The sequence below is a fragment of the Dendropsophus ebraccatus genome, chromosome 6, assembly GCF_027789765.1.
Source record: "Dendropsophus ebraccatus isolate aDenEbr1 chromosome 6, aDenEbr1.pat, whole genome shotgun sequence".
Taxonomy (NCBI): Eukaryota; Metazoa; Chordata; class Amphibia; order Anura; family Hylidae; genus Dendropsophus; species Dendropsophus ebraccatus.
Window position 1 is genome coordinate 142360774 of NC_091459.1, and position 15455 is coordinate 142376228.

At 44.0% G+C, this 15455-nt stretch overlaps 1 protein-coding gene across 2 annotated transcripts in view; it reads left to right on the forward strand.

The window, feature by feature from the left end:
• NBAS (NBAS subunit of NRZ tethering complex) overlaps positions 1-15455 on the forward strand; it is a 445751-nt gene that overhangs the window by 347487 nt on the left and 82809 nt on the right. For both annotated transcript variants that reach the window (XM_069973153.1, XM_069973154.1), the window contains exon 48: positions 14824-15019. In XM_069973153.1, coding sequence (XP_069829254.1) covers positions 14824-15019 — 196 coding nt within the window. The remainder of the gene's footprint in view (positions 1-14823; positions 15020-15455) is intronic.

A 15455-nucleotide genomic window follows, 5' to 3' on the forward strand; every position in this document is an offset into this window, starting at 1 on the left:
AATAAGAATAAGCTCCTCTTCTTCCCCCGATCAGCTCCCTTCTGTGTTTTCTTCAGCCGGTTCTTGAGCATATTGTGTTTACCGTAACGGTATGTTATATCACACACTCCGTGTCGTCCCTCATTCGCGGCCAGATGGTGGGCCGGGTCCCCATCCAACCATCGTTTTTCAGGTATTAAATGTTGTCGTCTTGCTGTCATCACAGAAATCCTTTTTTATGAGCCTGGCTTCTCGGGAGACCGTTTAAGTGATTCATCATGTGTCTGTAATAGAACTTTCATTAATTAAAAGAAAAGGAAGCGGGGACGGAATTTCACAGCTTAAATGGGAATATGTGCAATGCCCGCTCTATATTACATGGGAATATGTGCGATGTCCGCTCTATATTACATGGGAATACGTGCGATGTCCGCTCTATAATACGTGCGATGTCCGCTCTATATTACATGGGAATACGTGTGATGTCCGCTCTATATATTACAGGGGAATTCGTGCGATGTCCGCTCTATATATTACATGGGAATACGTGCGATGTCCGCTCTATATATTACATGGGAATACGTGCGATGTCCGCTCTATAATACGTGCGATGTCCGCTCTATATTACATGGGAATACGTGTGATGTCCGCTCTATATATTACAGGGGAATTCGTGCGATGTCCGCTCTATATATTACATGGGAATACGTGCGATGTCCGCTCTATATATTACATGGGAATACGTGCGATGTCCGCTCTATAATACGTGCGATGTCCGCTCTATATTACATGGGAATACGTGCGATGTCCGCTCTATATTACATGGGAATACGTGCGATGTCCGCTCTATATTACATGGGAATACGTGCGATGTCCGCTCTATATATTTCATGGGAATACGTGCGATGTCCGCTCTATATATTTCATGGGAATATGTGCGATGTCCGCTCTATATTACATGGGAATACGTGCGATGTCCGCTCTATATATTACATGGGAATACGTGCAATGTCCGCTCTATATATTACATGGGAATACGTGCAATGTCCGCTCTTTATTAAATGGGAATATGTGCGATGTCCGCTCTATATTACATGGGAATACGTGCGATGTCCGCTCTATATATTACATGGGAATACGTGCGATGTCCGCTTTATATTACATGGGAATACGTGCGATGTCCGCTCTATATTACATGGGAATACGTGCGATGTCCGCTCTATATTACATGGGAATACGTGCGATATTTGCTCTTTATTACATGGGAATACGTGCGATGTCCGCTCTGCGTTACATGGGAATACGTGCTATGTCCGCTCTATATTACATGGGAATACGTGCGATGTCCGTTCTATATATTACATGGGAATACGTGCGATGTCCGCTCTATATTACATGGGAATACGTGCAATGTCCGCTCTATATTACATGGGAATACGTGCGATGTCCGCTCTATATATTACATGGGAATACGTGCGATGTCCGCTCTATATTACATGGGAATACGTGCGATCTCCGCTCTATATATTACATGGGAATACGTGCAATGTCCGCTCTATATTACATGGGAATGCGTGCAATGTCCGCTCTATATTACATGGGAATACGTGCGATGTCCGCTCTATATTACATGGGAATACGTGCGATGTCCGCTCTATATATTACATGGGAATACGTGCGATGTCCGCTTTATATTACATGGGAATACGTGCGATGTCCGCTCTATATTACATGGGAATACGTGCGATGTCCGCTCTATATTACATGGGAATACGTGCGATGTCCGCTCTATATTACATGGGAATACGTGCGATGTCCGCTCTATATATTACATGGGAATACGTGCGATGTCCGCTCTATATATTACATGGGAATACGTGCGATGTCCGCTCTATATATTACATGGGAATACGTGCGATCTCCGCTCTATATATTACATGGGAATACGTGCAATGTCCGCTCTATATTACATGGGAATGCGTGCAATGTCCGCTCTATATTACATGGGAATACGTGCTATGTCCGCTCTATATTACATGGGAATACGTGCGATGTCCGCTCTATATATTACATGGGAATACGTGCGATGTCCGCTCTATAATACGTGCGATGTCCGCTCTATATTACATGGGAATACGTGTGATGTCCGCTCTATATATTACAGGGGAATTCGTGCGATGTCCGCTCTATATATTACATGGGAATACGTGCGATGTCCGCTCTATATATTACATGGGAATACGTGCGATGTCCGCTCTATAATACGTGCGATGTCCGCTCTATATTACATGGGAATACGTGCGATGTCCGCTCTATATTACATGGGAATACGTGCGATGTCCGCTCTATATTACATGGGAATACGTGCGATGTCCGCTCTATATATTTCATGGGAATACGTGCGATGTCCGCTCTATATATTTCATGGGAATATGTGCGATGTCCGCTCTATATTACATGGGAATACGTGCGATGTCCGCTCTATATATTACATGGGAATACGTGCAATGTCCGCTCTATATATTACATGGGAATACGTGCAATGTCCGCTCTTTATTAAATGGGAATATGTGCGATGTCCGCTCTATATTACATGGGAATACGTGCGATGTCCGCTCTATATATTACATGGGAATACGTGCGATGTCCGCTTTATATTACATGGGAATACGTGCGATGTCCGCTCTATATTACATGGGAATACGTGCGATGTCCGCTCTATATTACATGGGAATACGTGCGATATTTGCTCTTTATTACATGGGAATACGTGCGATGTCCGCTCTGCGTTACATGGGAATACGTGCTATGTCCGCTCTATATTACATGGGAATACGTGCGATGTCCGTTCTATATATTACATGGGAATACGTGCGATGTCCGCTCTATATTACATGGGAATACGTGCAATGTCCGCTCTATATTACATGGGAATACGTGCGATGTCCGCTCTATATATTACATGGGAATACGTGCGATGTCCGCTCTATATATTACATGGGAATACGTGCGATGTCCGCTCTATATATTACATGGGAATACGTGCAATGTCCGCTCTATATTACATGGGAATGCGTGCAATGTCCGCTCTATATTACATGGGAATACGTGCGATGTCCGCTCTATATTACATGGGAATACGTGCGATGTCCGCTCTATATATTACATGGGAATACGTGCGATGTCCGCTTTATATTACATGGGAATACGTGCGATGTCCGCTCTATATTACATGGGAATACGTGCGATGTCCGCTCTATATTACATGGGAATACGTGCGATGTCCGCTCTATATTACATGGGAATACGTGCGATGTCCGCTCTATATATTACATGGGAATACGTGCGATGTCCGCTCTATATATTACATGGGAATACGTGCGATGTCCGCTCTATATATTACATGGGAATACGTGCGATCTCCGCTCTATATATTACATGGGAATACGTGCAATGTCCGCTCTATATTACATGGGAATGCGTGCAATGTCCGCTCTATATTACATGGGAATACGTGCTATGTCCGCTCTATATTACATGGGAATACGTGCGATGTCCGCTCTATATATTACATGGGAATACGTGCGATGTCCGCTCTATATTAGATGCGAATACGTGCGATGTACATGGGAATACATGGGACTTCCGCTCTGTATTACATGGGAATACGTGCGATGTCCGCTCTATATTACATGGGAATACGTGCGATGTCTGCTCTATATTAAATGGGAATACGTGCAATGTCCGCTCTATATTACATGGGAGTACGTGCTATGCCCGCTCTATATTACATGGGAATACGTGCGATGTCCGCTCTATATTACATGGGAATACGTGCGATGTCCGCTCTATATATTACATGGGAATACGTGCGATGTCCGCTCTATATTACATGGGAATACGTGCGATGTCCGCTCTATATATTACATGGGAATACGTGCGATGTCCGCTCTGTATTACATGGGAATACGTGCGATGTACATGGGAATACATGGGATGTCCGCTCTGTATTACATGGGAATACGTGCGATGTCCGCTCTATATATTACATGGGAATACGTGCGATGTCTGCTCTATATTACATGGGAATACGTGCGATGTCCGCTTAATATTACATGGGAATACGTGCGATGTCCGCCTCTATATTACATGGGAATACGTGCGATGTCCGCTCTATATATTACATGGGAATACGTGCGATGTCCGCTCTATATAACATAAATACGTGCGATGTCCGCTTTATATTACATGGGAATACGTGCAATGTCTGCTCTATATATTACATGGGAATACGTGCGATGTCCGCTCTATATATTACATGGGAATACGTGCGATGTCCGCTCTATATTACATGGAATACATGCAATGTCCGCTCTGCGTTACATGGGAATACGTGTAATGTCCGCTCAATATTACATGGGAATATGTGCGATATTTGCTCTTTATTAAATGGGAATATGTGCGATGTCCGCTTTATATTACATGGGAATACGTGCGATGTCCGCTCTATATTACATGGGAATACGTGCGATGTCCTCTCTATATTACATGGGAATACGTGCGATATTTGCTCTTTATTACATGGGAATACGTGCGATGTCCGCTCTGCGTTACATGGGAATACGTGCTATGTCCGCTCTATATTACATGGGAATACGTGCGATGTCCGTTCTATATATTACATGGGAATACGTGCGATGTCCGCTCTATATTACATGGGAATACGTGCAATGTCCGCTCTATATTACATGGGAATACGTGCGATGTCCGCTCTATATATTACATGGGAATACGTGCGATGTCCGCTCTATATATTACATGGGAATACGTGCGATCTCCGCTCTATATATTACATGGGAATACGTGCAATGTCCGCTCTATATTACATGGGAATGCGTGCAATGTCCGCTCTATATTACATGGGAATACGTGCGATGTCCGCTCTATATTACATGGGAATACGTGCGATGTCCGCTCTATATATTACATGGGAATACGTGCGATGTCCGCTCTATATTACATGGGAATACGTGCGATGTCCGCTCTATATTACATGGGAATACGTGCGATGTCCGCTCTATATTACATGGGAATACGTGCGATGTCCGCTCTATATTACATGGGAATACGTGCGATGTCCGCTCTATATATTACATGGGAATACGTGCGATGTCCGCTCTATATATTACATGGGAATACGTGCGATGTCCGCTCTATATATTACATGGGAATACGTGCGATCTCCGCTCTATATATTACATGGGAATACGTGCAATGTCCGCTCTATATTACATGGGAATGCGTGCAATGTCCGCTCTATATTACATGGGAATACGTGCTATGTCCGCTCTATATTACATGGGAATACGTGCGATGTCCGCTCTATATATTACATGGGAATACGTGCGATGTCCGCTCTATATTAGATGCGAATACGTGCGATGTACATGGGAATACATGGGACTTCCGCTCTGTATTACATGGGAATACGTGCGATGTCCGCTCTATATTACATGGGAATACGTGCGATGTCTGCTCTATATTAAATGGGAATACGTGCAATGTCCGCTCTATATTACATGGGAGTACGTGCGATGCCCGCTCTATATTACATGGGAATACGTGCGATGTCCGCTCTATATTACATGGGAATACGTGCGATGTCCGCTCTATATATTACATGGGAATACGTGCGATGTCCGCTCTATATTACATGGGAATACGTGCGATGTCCGCTCTATATATTACATGGGAATACGTGCGATGTCCGCTCTGTATTACATGGGAATACGTGCGATGTACATGGGAATACATGGGATGTCCGCTCTGTATTACATGGGAATACGTGCGATGTCCGCTCTATATATTACATGGGAATACGTGCGATGTCTGCTCTATATTACATGGGAATACGTGCGATGTCCGCTTAATATTACATGGGAATACGTGCGATGTCCGCTCTATATTACATGGGAATACGTGCGATGTCCGCTTAATATTACATGGGAATACGTGCGATGTCCGCTCTATATAACATAAATACGTGCGATGTCCGCTTTATATTACATGGGAATACGTGCAATGTCTGCTCTATATATTACATGGGAATACGTGCGATGTCCGCTCTATATATTACATGGGAATACGTGCGATGTCCGCTCTATATTACATGGAATACATGCAATGTCCGCTCTGCGTTACATGGGAATACGTGTAATGTCCGCTCAATATATTACATGGGAATACGTGCAATGTCCGCTCTATATTACATGGGAATGCGTGCAATGTCCGCTCTATATTACATGGGAATACGTGCTATGTCCGCTCTATATTACATGGGAATACGTGCGATGTCCGCTCTATATATTACATGGGAATACGTGCGATGTCCGCTCTATATTAGATGCGAATACGTGCGATGTACATGGGAATACATGGGACTTCCGCTCTGTATTACATGGGAATACGTGCGATGTCCGCTCTATATTACATGGGAATACGTGCGATGTCTGCTCTATATTAAATGGGAATACGTGCAATGTCCGCTCTATATTACATGGGAGTACGTGCGATGCCCGCTCTATATTACATGGGAATACGTGCGATGTCCGCTCTATATTACATGGGAATACGTGCGATGTCCGCTCTATATATTACATGGGAATACGTGCGATGTCCGCTCTATATTACATGGGAATACGTGCGATGTCCGCTCTATATATTACATGGGAATACGTGCGATGTCCGCTCTGTATTACATGGGAATACGTGCGATGTACATGGGAATACATGGGATGTCCGCTCTGTATTACATGGGAATACGTGCGATGTCCGCTCTATATATTACATGGGAATACGTGCGATGTCTGCTCTATATTACATGGGAATACGTGCGATGTCCGCTTAATATTACATGGGAATACGTGCGATGTCCGCTCTATATTACATGGGAATACGTGCGATGTCCGCTTAATATTACATGGGAATACGTGCGATCTCCGCTCTATATATTACATGGGAATACGTGCAATGTCCGCTCTATATTACATGGGAATGCGTGCAATGTCCGCTCTATATTACATGGGAATACGTGCGATGTCCGCTCTATATTACATGGGAATACGTGCGATGTCCGCTCTATATATTACATGGGAATACGTGCGATGTCCGCTTTATATTACATGGGAATACGTGCGATGTCCGCTCTATATTACATGGGAATACGTGCGATGTCCGCTCTATATTACATGGGAATACGTGCGATGTCCGCTCTATATTACATGGGAATACGTGCGATGTCCGCTCTATATATTACATGGGAATACGTGCGATGTCCGCTCTATATATTACATGGGAATACGTGCGATGTCCGCTCTATATATTACATGGGAATACGTGCGATCTCCGCTCTATATATTACATGGGAATACGTGCAATGTCCGCTCTATATTACATGGGAATACGTGCTATGTCCGCTCTATATTACATGGGAATACGTGCTATGTCCGCTCTATATTACATGGGAATACGTGCGATGTCCGCTCTATATATTACATGGGAATACGTGCGATGTCCGCTCTATATTAGATGCGAATACGTGCGATGTACATGGGAATACAAGGGACTTCCGCTCTGTATTACATGGGAATACGTGCGATGTCCGCTCTATATTACATGGGAATACGTGCGATGTCTGCTCTATATTAAATGGGAATACGTGCAATGTCCGCTCTATATTACATGGGAGTACGTGCGATGCCCGCTCTATATTACATGGGAATACGTGCGATGTCCGCTCTATATTACATGGGAATACGTGCGATGTCCGCTCTATATATTACATGGGAATACGTGCGATGTCCGCTCTATATTACATGGGAATACGTGCGATGTCCGCTCTATATATTACATGGGAATACGTGCGATGTCCGCTCTGTATTACATGGGAATACGTGCGATGTACATGGGAATACATGGGATGTCCGCTCTGTATTACATGGGAATACGTGCGATGTCCGCTCTATATATTACATGGGAATACGTGCGATGTCTGCTCTATATTACATGGGAATACGTGCGATGTCCGCTTAATATTACATGGGAATACGTGCGATGTCCGCTCTATATTACATGGGAATACGTGCGATGTCCGCTTAATATTACATGGGAATACGTGCGATGTCCGCTCTATATAACATAAATACGTGCGATGTCCGCTTTATATTACATGGGAATACGTGCAATGTCTGCTCTATATATTACATGGGAATACGTGCGATGTCCGCTCTATATATTACATGGGAATACGTGCGATGTCCGCTCTATATATTACATGGGAATACGTGCGATGTCCGCTCTATATATTACATGGGAATATGTGCGATGTCCGCTCTATATATTACATGGGAATACGTGCGATGTCTGCTCTGTATTACATGGGAATACGTGCAATGTCCGCTCTATATTACATGGGAATACGTGCGATGTCCGCTCTTTATTACATGGGAATACGTGCGATGTTCTCTCTATATTACATGGGAATACGTGCAATGTCCGCTGTATATGTAATAACCCCAATGTGGATTTTTTCCCCTAAAAATATGTGTATTTTGATTGAGCAGGTGGCTTAATTTCTGCTTGGAAGTATTATTGATAGGTAGGCAGCGCTGAATGGGACAAACACTGAGAATGCCAATCCTCATGAATACATATAAACTTTTACTGAAAAAAACTGCAGCAGTTTGTAGTTATAGGATAGAACAGTAGATCCCCATTATGCAGTAGTGTAGTACAACAGGCTAGAATAGAGAAGCAGGGCTGCTGTCCAGGGTCTGTGTGGTCACATGACAGCAGCGGTGAAGGGGGTGTGTTCAGCATGAACCAATCAGGAAGTGAAAATTACCGAGCTGTGCAGAAGGACAGTGACAGAGAGTGTTAGTGCAGGCACATTATAGCAGCAGTGTGTATAGCTGAGTGTAAGTGCAGGCACATGATAGCAGGAATGGAGAGGATGGGAAACACAAGGGCTGACAGAGACTGCAGGGAGTATGGAGGAATGAGCAGGGCAGATGTAGGCACAGTATAGCAGCACTCTCTGTCTGGGAACTATGAAGAGATTACCTCCACAGTCCTGTCCCCTGATGCAAGCCCCAGCCTGAAGTGGATCTGCTATGATTTGGGAGGTGAGGGAGACTTTCCTGGGTCAGAGTATAGAGCTGTAGACCCCGCTATGCAGACCATGCCCCTCCCCCACTCCCACCCAGTACAGGGAGCTCATATATATATATATATATATATATATATATATATATATATATATAGGGATTGAGGTCACACTTGTCTCCAGTAAAGGTCGCTCCACTGGCCAGCACATAATGTGTAAGAATAACCTGTTTTAGATAGAAGGGCAATGGGAATTAATGGTGACTGTGCTTCTGTCATCGCTTGAGTGCTTTTTATTCTCCCATATGTCACATTATGTTAAATATAGGGTTATTACTTCCTGCCTTTGTATCTGTAGGCTACGTAAATGTATTATCCTGTAAGATTAAATCGAATTATGATAATATGGCATTTGAATAACATTCTTGTTTGCCGGAGCGTATCAAGGTGAGGGGAATACCCGACCTGTCTCCTCTAGTCCAGATGCGGCAGAGCCCGGGACATGAGAAGCACATAGCAGATGCAGCAAATAGTAGCAATGGTTGATGGGTCAATGCACGACACCCCAGAGATGTGTCACACCCGGACCCTCTGCCCCGAGCACCCTACACATCAGCTCAGCCCTGAATGTTCATTTCAATTATTGACATTAGTTGCTGTAACTTCCTTAAAGGCGTAGTACACAGGAAAAAAAAAAATTCAAATCAACTGGTCCCAGCAAGTGCCATAGATTCGTAATTTACTTGTATAAAAAAAAAAAATCTCAAGTCTTCCAGTACTTATTAGCTGCTGTATGTCCTGCAGGAAGTGGTGTATCCTTTCCAGTCTGGAGAGCAGGAGAGGTTTTCTATGGGGATTTGCTGCTGCTCTGGACAGTTCCTGACATGGACAGCGGGAGAGCACTGTGTCAGACTGGAAAGAATACACCACTTCCTGCAGGACAATACAGCAGCTGATAAGTACTGGGAGACTTTACATTTGTTTAATAACCGTAAATGACCAATCTCCATTGCTTTCTGTCACCAGTTGATTTGAAAGAATTGTTTTTCGATGAACAACCCCTTTAATAATGGATTCTTCTTTAATATGGGGGAGTGCCGCTGAGTTTGTTCTTTGGGAATTGAATGCGGTGGTATATACCCTTCTATTCTGCTGTGCTATCCCATAGAATCAAGGCAGTCTGGGATACAGCAGAGCTCATAAGACTCATATATTGTCTGCAGGTTTTACATAGGACTGCATGGGGGCCTATAGCCTTATGCGTTATACCAGTAATGGCAGTAGCAGCTCCGCTACATTGTAGTCTGATTCTGTGTAAAATAGAATAAATAAAATCAAATCCCATGTGTGGGTGCAGTATGTCAGCGTGCGGTTGTCTTTGTGTGTCGGCTGCTGTGTGCCGCACACTCCCAGAGCATGCATGTGATCAGCAGAGCCGAGCCCCTGTGTCCTCAGCCGCAGAAGCCGCTCAGGGACGGGGGGAGATTGGCCGCAGCCACAGGAGGACCTAGGAACTTAATTATTGCACTTCAGACTGGATAGTCATCAGCAAGGTTAGATCTGATCCCAGAACAATGTCCCTTTGTGTATGTCAAGGGCAGGCACAGAAAGCACAGGCGGCGGTGTGAGGCAGCCATGTCATTGCTGTGCAGGCTGCCAGCAGAAGTAGTGGGATTACTCAGGAGAGGCTGGTAAGCAGTGAAGTATACAAGATGCACCAAGCGGTGACAGGATGGGCTGAGTGTTGCTTTTTGGGTTCTGGGAAAAATAAATTTGTTGTTTCACACAGAGTCTTCTAATTTTCTAAATAATGTGCAGTGCCACAAGTGGGGTGGGGGGTAATGCTCTTATTCATAGGTCATAACCATGAAGGCATACCCCAGCACTACTACAGGTTATAATGCCGCAATTAATCACTGGAACACGTGTGGACCTTCTTGCGGAAGGCTTAATTTTTGAACTTCAGTAGTGCTCAACACGCAAAGAGTGAGAAATCTTCATCCAAATACACTTTAAGAAAGAACATGTGGCACTCACCAATAAATACTTGAAATAAAAAAGTCTTTTTATTCCGATTCAGGTCATGGAAGAATGACCGAGAAGGCCGAGAGGAAGTGTGTGATGTATTAAAGCGTGAAACTGTCTATTGCCTGTATTATCTGTTACTCTTCCATGACCTGAATCGGAATAAAAGACTTTTTTATTGCAGGTATTTATTGGTGAGTGCCACACATTCTTTCTCAAAGTGTATCTCTTATTCATAGATGCTTTGTCTCTAGCAAAAACATCCTCCCTGGTTTCTTGTGCTTTGTTTTTGGGGATTGGACTTGTGGTGAGTTGGGTTGAGGATATTACCCCAAAGGCCAAACCTACAGACTGACGTAGCTGTGGTGGAAAGTCAAAGGTTGATGTGAAGAGCACTATGTTGAATTGTATCCAAAAAAACGCAAAACTGCAGCCCCTCAAGTTACTGAAATTTTAAGGCCACCAGTATTGTTGGGTCTTTTTGGCTACACTACAACAAATCCCTCTCCTTCAAGTCATGTCATGATTTGGCTTTTGGCCACAGCTACTTCTGTCTGCATTTACGCTGCCTATCTTTGCATATTGAGATGAGGTCAAGATAACAGTACACCTCCCCACACCCATAAGCTCAGCAGTTCAGGTCACAGATAACCTACAGCCATTCCCCTTTGAACCTGTCAGGCCTCACATAAGCTCACCGCACAAAGAATCAGGCACCCTAGTGTGCAAAAATAGATGAACCATTAAAGGGGAACTATCAGCTGGTTAGACGGATATAAGGACATGTACAGGAGACGCTGAGGAGGAGGGTATGTGTCTAATTATCCTCCTCTGTGCCATTTCGGTGCAGTTAATTGTGTTCTCCACTGTCCGGTAAGACCATTAGGAGCACTGCCGCTCCATAGTGCTGATCCGTCACTGGCTGAGCAGCTGCTGCTGAAAACACAAAATTTTGTGTGTGAGCTTTTCTCTGTGTCTCCTCCTTCCCCCTCCCTTCTGAGACGGCTGATGGAAACAAGTCCCTGGCAGGCTGTACCTGCAACATCGTAACTTTTGTCTCATTGTAACAATCTGACCTCAGAATAACCCTCCCAGCATTGCTGGGAAGCTACAAAGTTATAGATAAAGCCAGCCCGGGATTTGTTTACATCTCCCATCTTAGAAGGGAGGGGGGGGGGGGGAGAGGAGACAGAGAGAAAAGCTAACATACAGATTTCTGTATCTTCAGCAGAAAGCAGCAGCTGAGAACTGGGGGAAGGAGACTGAATAGATAATAACAAGTATGGAAGGAATTGTTAGTCTCACCATGGGAAGCAACATATGAAAAGTTATGGTGGAATACCCCTTTAATGATTCCAATAATACTTACACTTGTAAATCTAGCGCATAAACCCCCCATCAGTGCTTTCAGCCTCAGAATTCGTCCGAATTGGCGTACATTGGCTATAAATTTAATACGTAAATGCCCCCACCCTCTTGGTTAGCCCCTCCCCCACAGACCCATGTAAATTTCCCATAAAATTGCAGTTCAATATGTGGCCGGGTAATTCCCCTATTTGATGGCGTTATTTTGTTGCTTCCGAGTTGGGCAGGTTCTGCGATGCCGTCCAGCCGTGAGGCCGCTCACCTCTCTCTGCTCTCTGTATAAAGCTCTCTCCTTATGCCAGCAGGATCCTCAGAAGGTTGAAGCAAGAATAGTTGCACGAGTTCTATGAAAGGATTCTTCTTTATTAAATGCTGTTAGGTTGCAAAGTCAACATGGAAAAAGGGTGAAATAATATATATATATATATATATATATATATATATATATATATATATATATGCGAGTAGCCAAACTAACTACTTAGGTCTCGAGGAAAAGGAAAAGTGGAGGGGCTCTCATTTTGCCCTGGTTTTTCTTTTTTGTGCAGAGGTTATATACTTAGAATCTCATTGTCCGATGTTCTGTTCTGGACCTTCATCTATTAGCCAGATTGGAGACTAGCTATAGCAACTCTATCACTGGATGACCCAGCATAGCAATACATTACACAAACCGACCAGCCAATTGTTCCAGGTCTGACTCCTGTCACCCCAGGCAGATTCATTGGGGAGGTTACGGCCCAACTCTGCATTTTCCTTGCAAAAGCTGGAGCAATGGAAATGAAGGCGTTACGTGGTGGCCATTCAGATGTAACACAAGGATGGCAGAATTGAAGCCAACGGGCCGAGGGTACTCTGTCTCTATGTTATCCAAATGATTACTGCAACATTCTACTCTCTGGGCTTCCATCTAGCACCCTTGCTTCCCTCCAATCCAACCTTAGGCTGGGTTCACACACAGTATATTTCAGGCAGTATTTGGTCCTCATGGCAACCAAAACCAGGAGTGGATTGAAAACACAGAAAGGCTCTGTCCACATAATGTTGAAATTGAGTGGATGGCCGTCATTTAATGACAAATATTTGCTTTTACTTTAAAACAACGGCTGTTGTATTGAAATAATGGCCGTTATTTACTGTTATATGGCGGCCATCCACTCAATTTCAACATTGTGTGAACAAAGTCTATCTGTGTTTTCAATCCACTCCTGGTTTTGGTTGCCATGAGGACCACAATACTGACTAAAATATACTGTGTGTGAACCCAGCCTTAAAGAGGAAGCCCTAAGAAAATGAAAAACGGCAGACAGGCTGGCATAGGGGTGCAAGAAAATGAGCTCACCCCTCCTCGTGCCTCTGGTCCGCTGCGCCTGGGTCCCTTTGACAGGTGTTTCCGTCTGTTTTCCAATGCTGAAGATCAGGTACGTCCGACAGGCTCTTCCAGCTGCAACGTAACGGCCCGGCTGAGCAATTGCCTACTCCGCCAGTCAGTGCCACTTAGCTGACATTGCAGCCAGGAAAGCTGCAGGACATCCGTGGCTATCATAGGGACCCAGGAACATTGCTATGGGGCATGAGGGTAGGTAAGTTTCCTGTGTTTAGTATTGTCCTGCACCCCCTGTCTTTCCAAAAAATGAACTGCTACCTGGCCTTACCCACCAATTCCCCCTGAGTATTTTGAGCCATCTCCTGTCTTTCTCCTTTCTCATGAGTTACAAATTTTTCCTAAAAGCTGATCTATATCCAAGATGGCGCCGTCCAGGAAACTACATTTCCCATCATGCATCTTTGTCATTGGTCTGTTTGCGTACTCGCCCCCTTAGCTTTCTTTCCTGCCCACTGCTGTCATCATTCATCCACAACCTGCCCCATCATACACATCTTGCAGTTGATCATTATGGTGGTGGTGGGGGGGGGGGTGTCCAATCAGCAGGACACCCTGTACTCAGCTTATTGCTAAAGAATAATTCTAAGAAAAATGAGTTTGCACAAATTGAATCTCCTCAATGTCCTTTGTAACCATCTAGTAAGGTAAGGACGCGCAATGGCCTGTTAGAACTGTTATACTAAGCTTCAGGTACGTCATGGTGGTTGTATGTATTCCATATATTGTTGCAAAACTTCTATATATTGGTTTTTATTTTACTGTTCTTGCTCTAGTTGTCCTGTATTCCTATATCCAAGTGGGAGGTATATACAGTAGTAGCTGCTGTAGTCACAGACTGTGACTACAGCAGCTACTACTGTATATACCTTGTATACAGATTTTCAGTTACCTCTTTCATTTTATAGGGAGAAGCTTGTCTCGTCCGACGACCTCTTGGACTGGTTACGGCCGTTTTGTGGTGATGATTCGTTACCGGTGAAACCCAGGATTGATGTTCTACAGATTATGGAACAGGCGTTTAATCTGAGCGATGAGGACAGCAAGCTGTTGGTATTTTTCAGAACACAGGCCGTCCTGAAAGCTTCATGGCCAGACAAGGAGGTAGCGTCATCATATTCTCTTTATTTTTTTTGTTTTTCTTTCTTTTGGTGCAATGGTTTTGGGTTTTCACTGTCACTGCAGGTAATAAGTAATATGCAAACGCTAAATATTGTAAATTGGGCTGTCCCTTTGCATATGTCCTGTTAGGGCATATTGACCTGCTGCATCGGACCTCCCTCTGTGACCCAAAGCACAGAACCGCTAACCAGCAGTGGACCTGGTCTGTCCATGTGTTACATTCGAGTGGCCACATGTAATGTACTATGACTTTTTTTATGTACAACAGCTGAAAGTAAGTGGACGTCTGCCGTCATAAGACAGACATATTTTTATCGGGTGATCATTTTAGAAAATTAGTGCCCATATGCTACAAAAAGGTGCTCTCAACCCGAAGGGTACCTACACTAAATAGGAGACTTGCCTCCTTGTATACTGG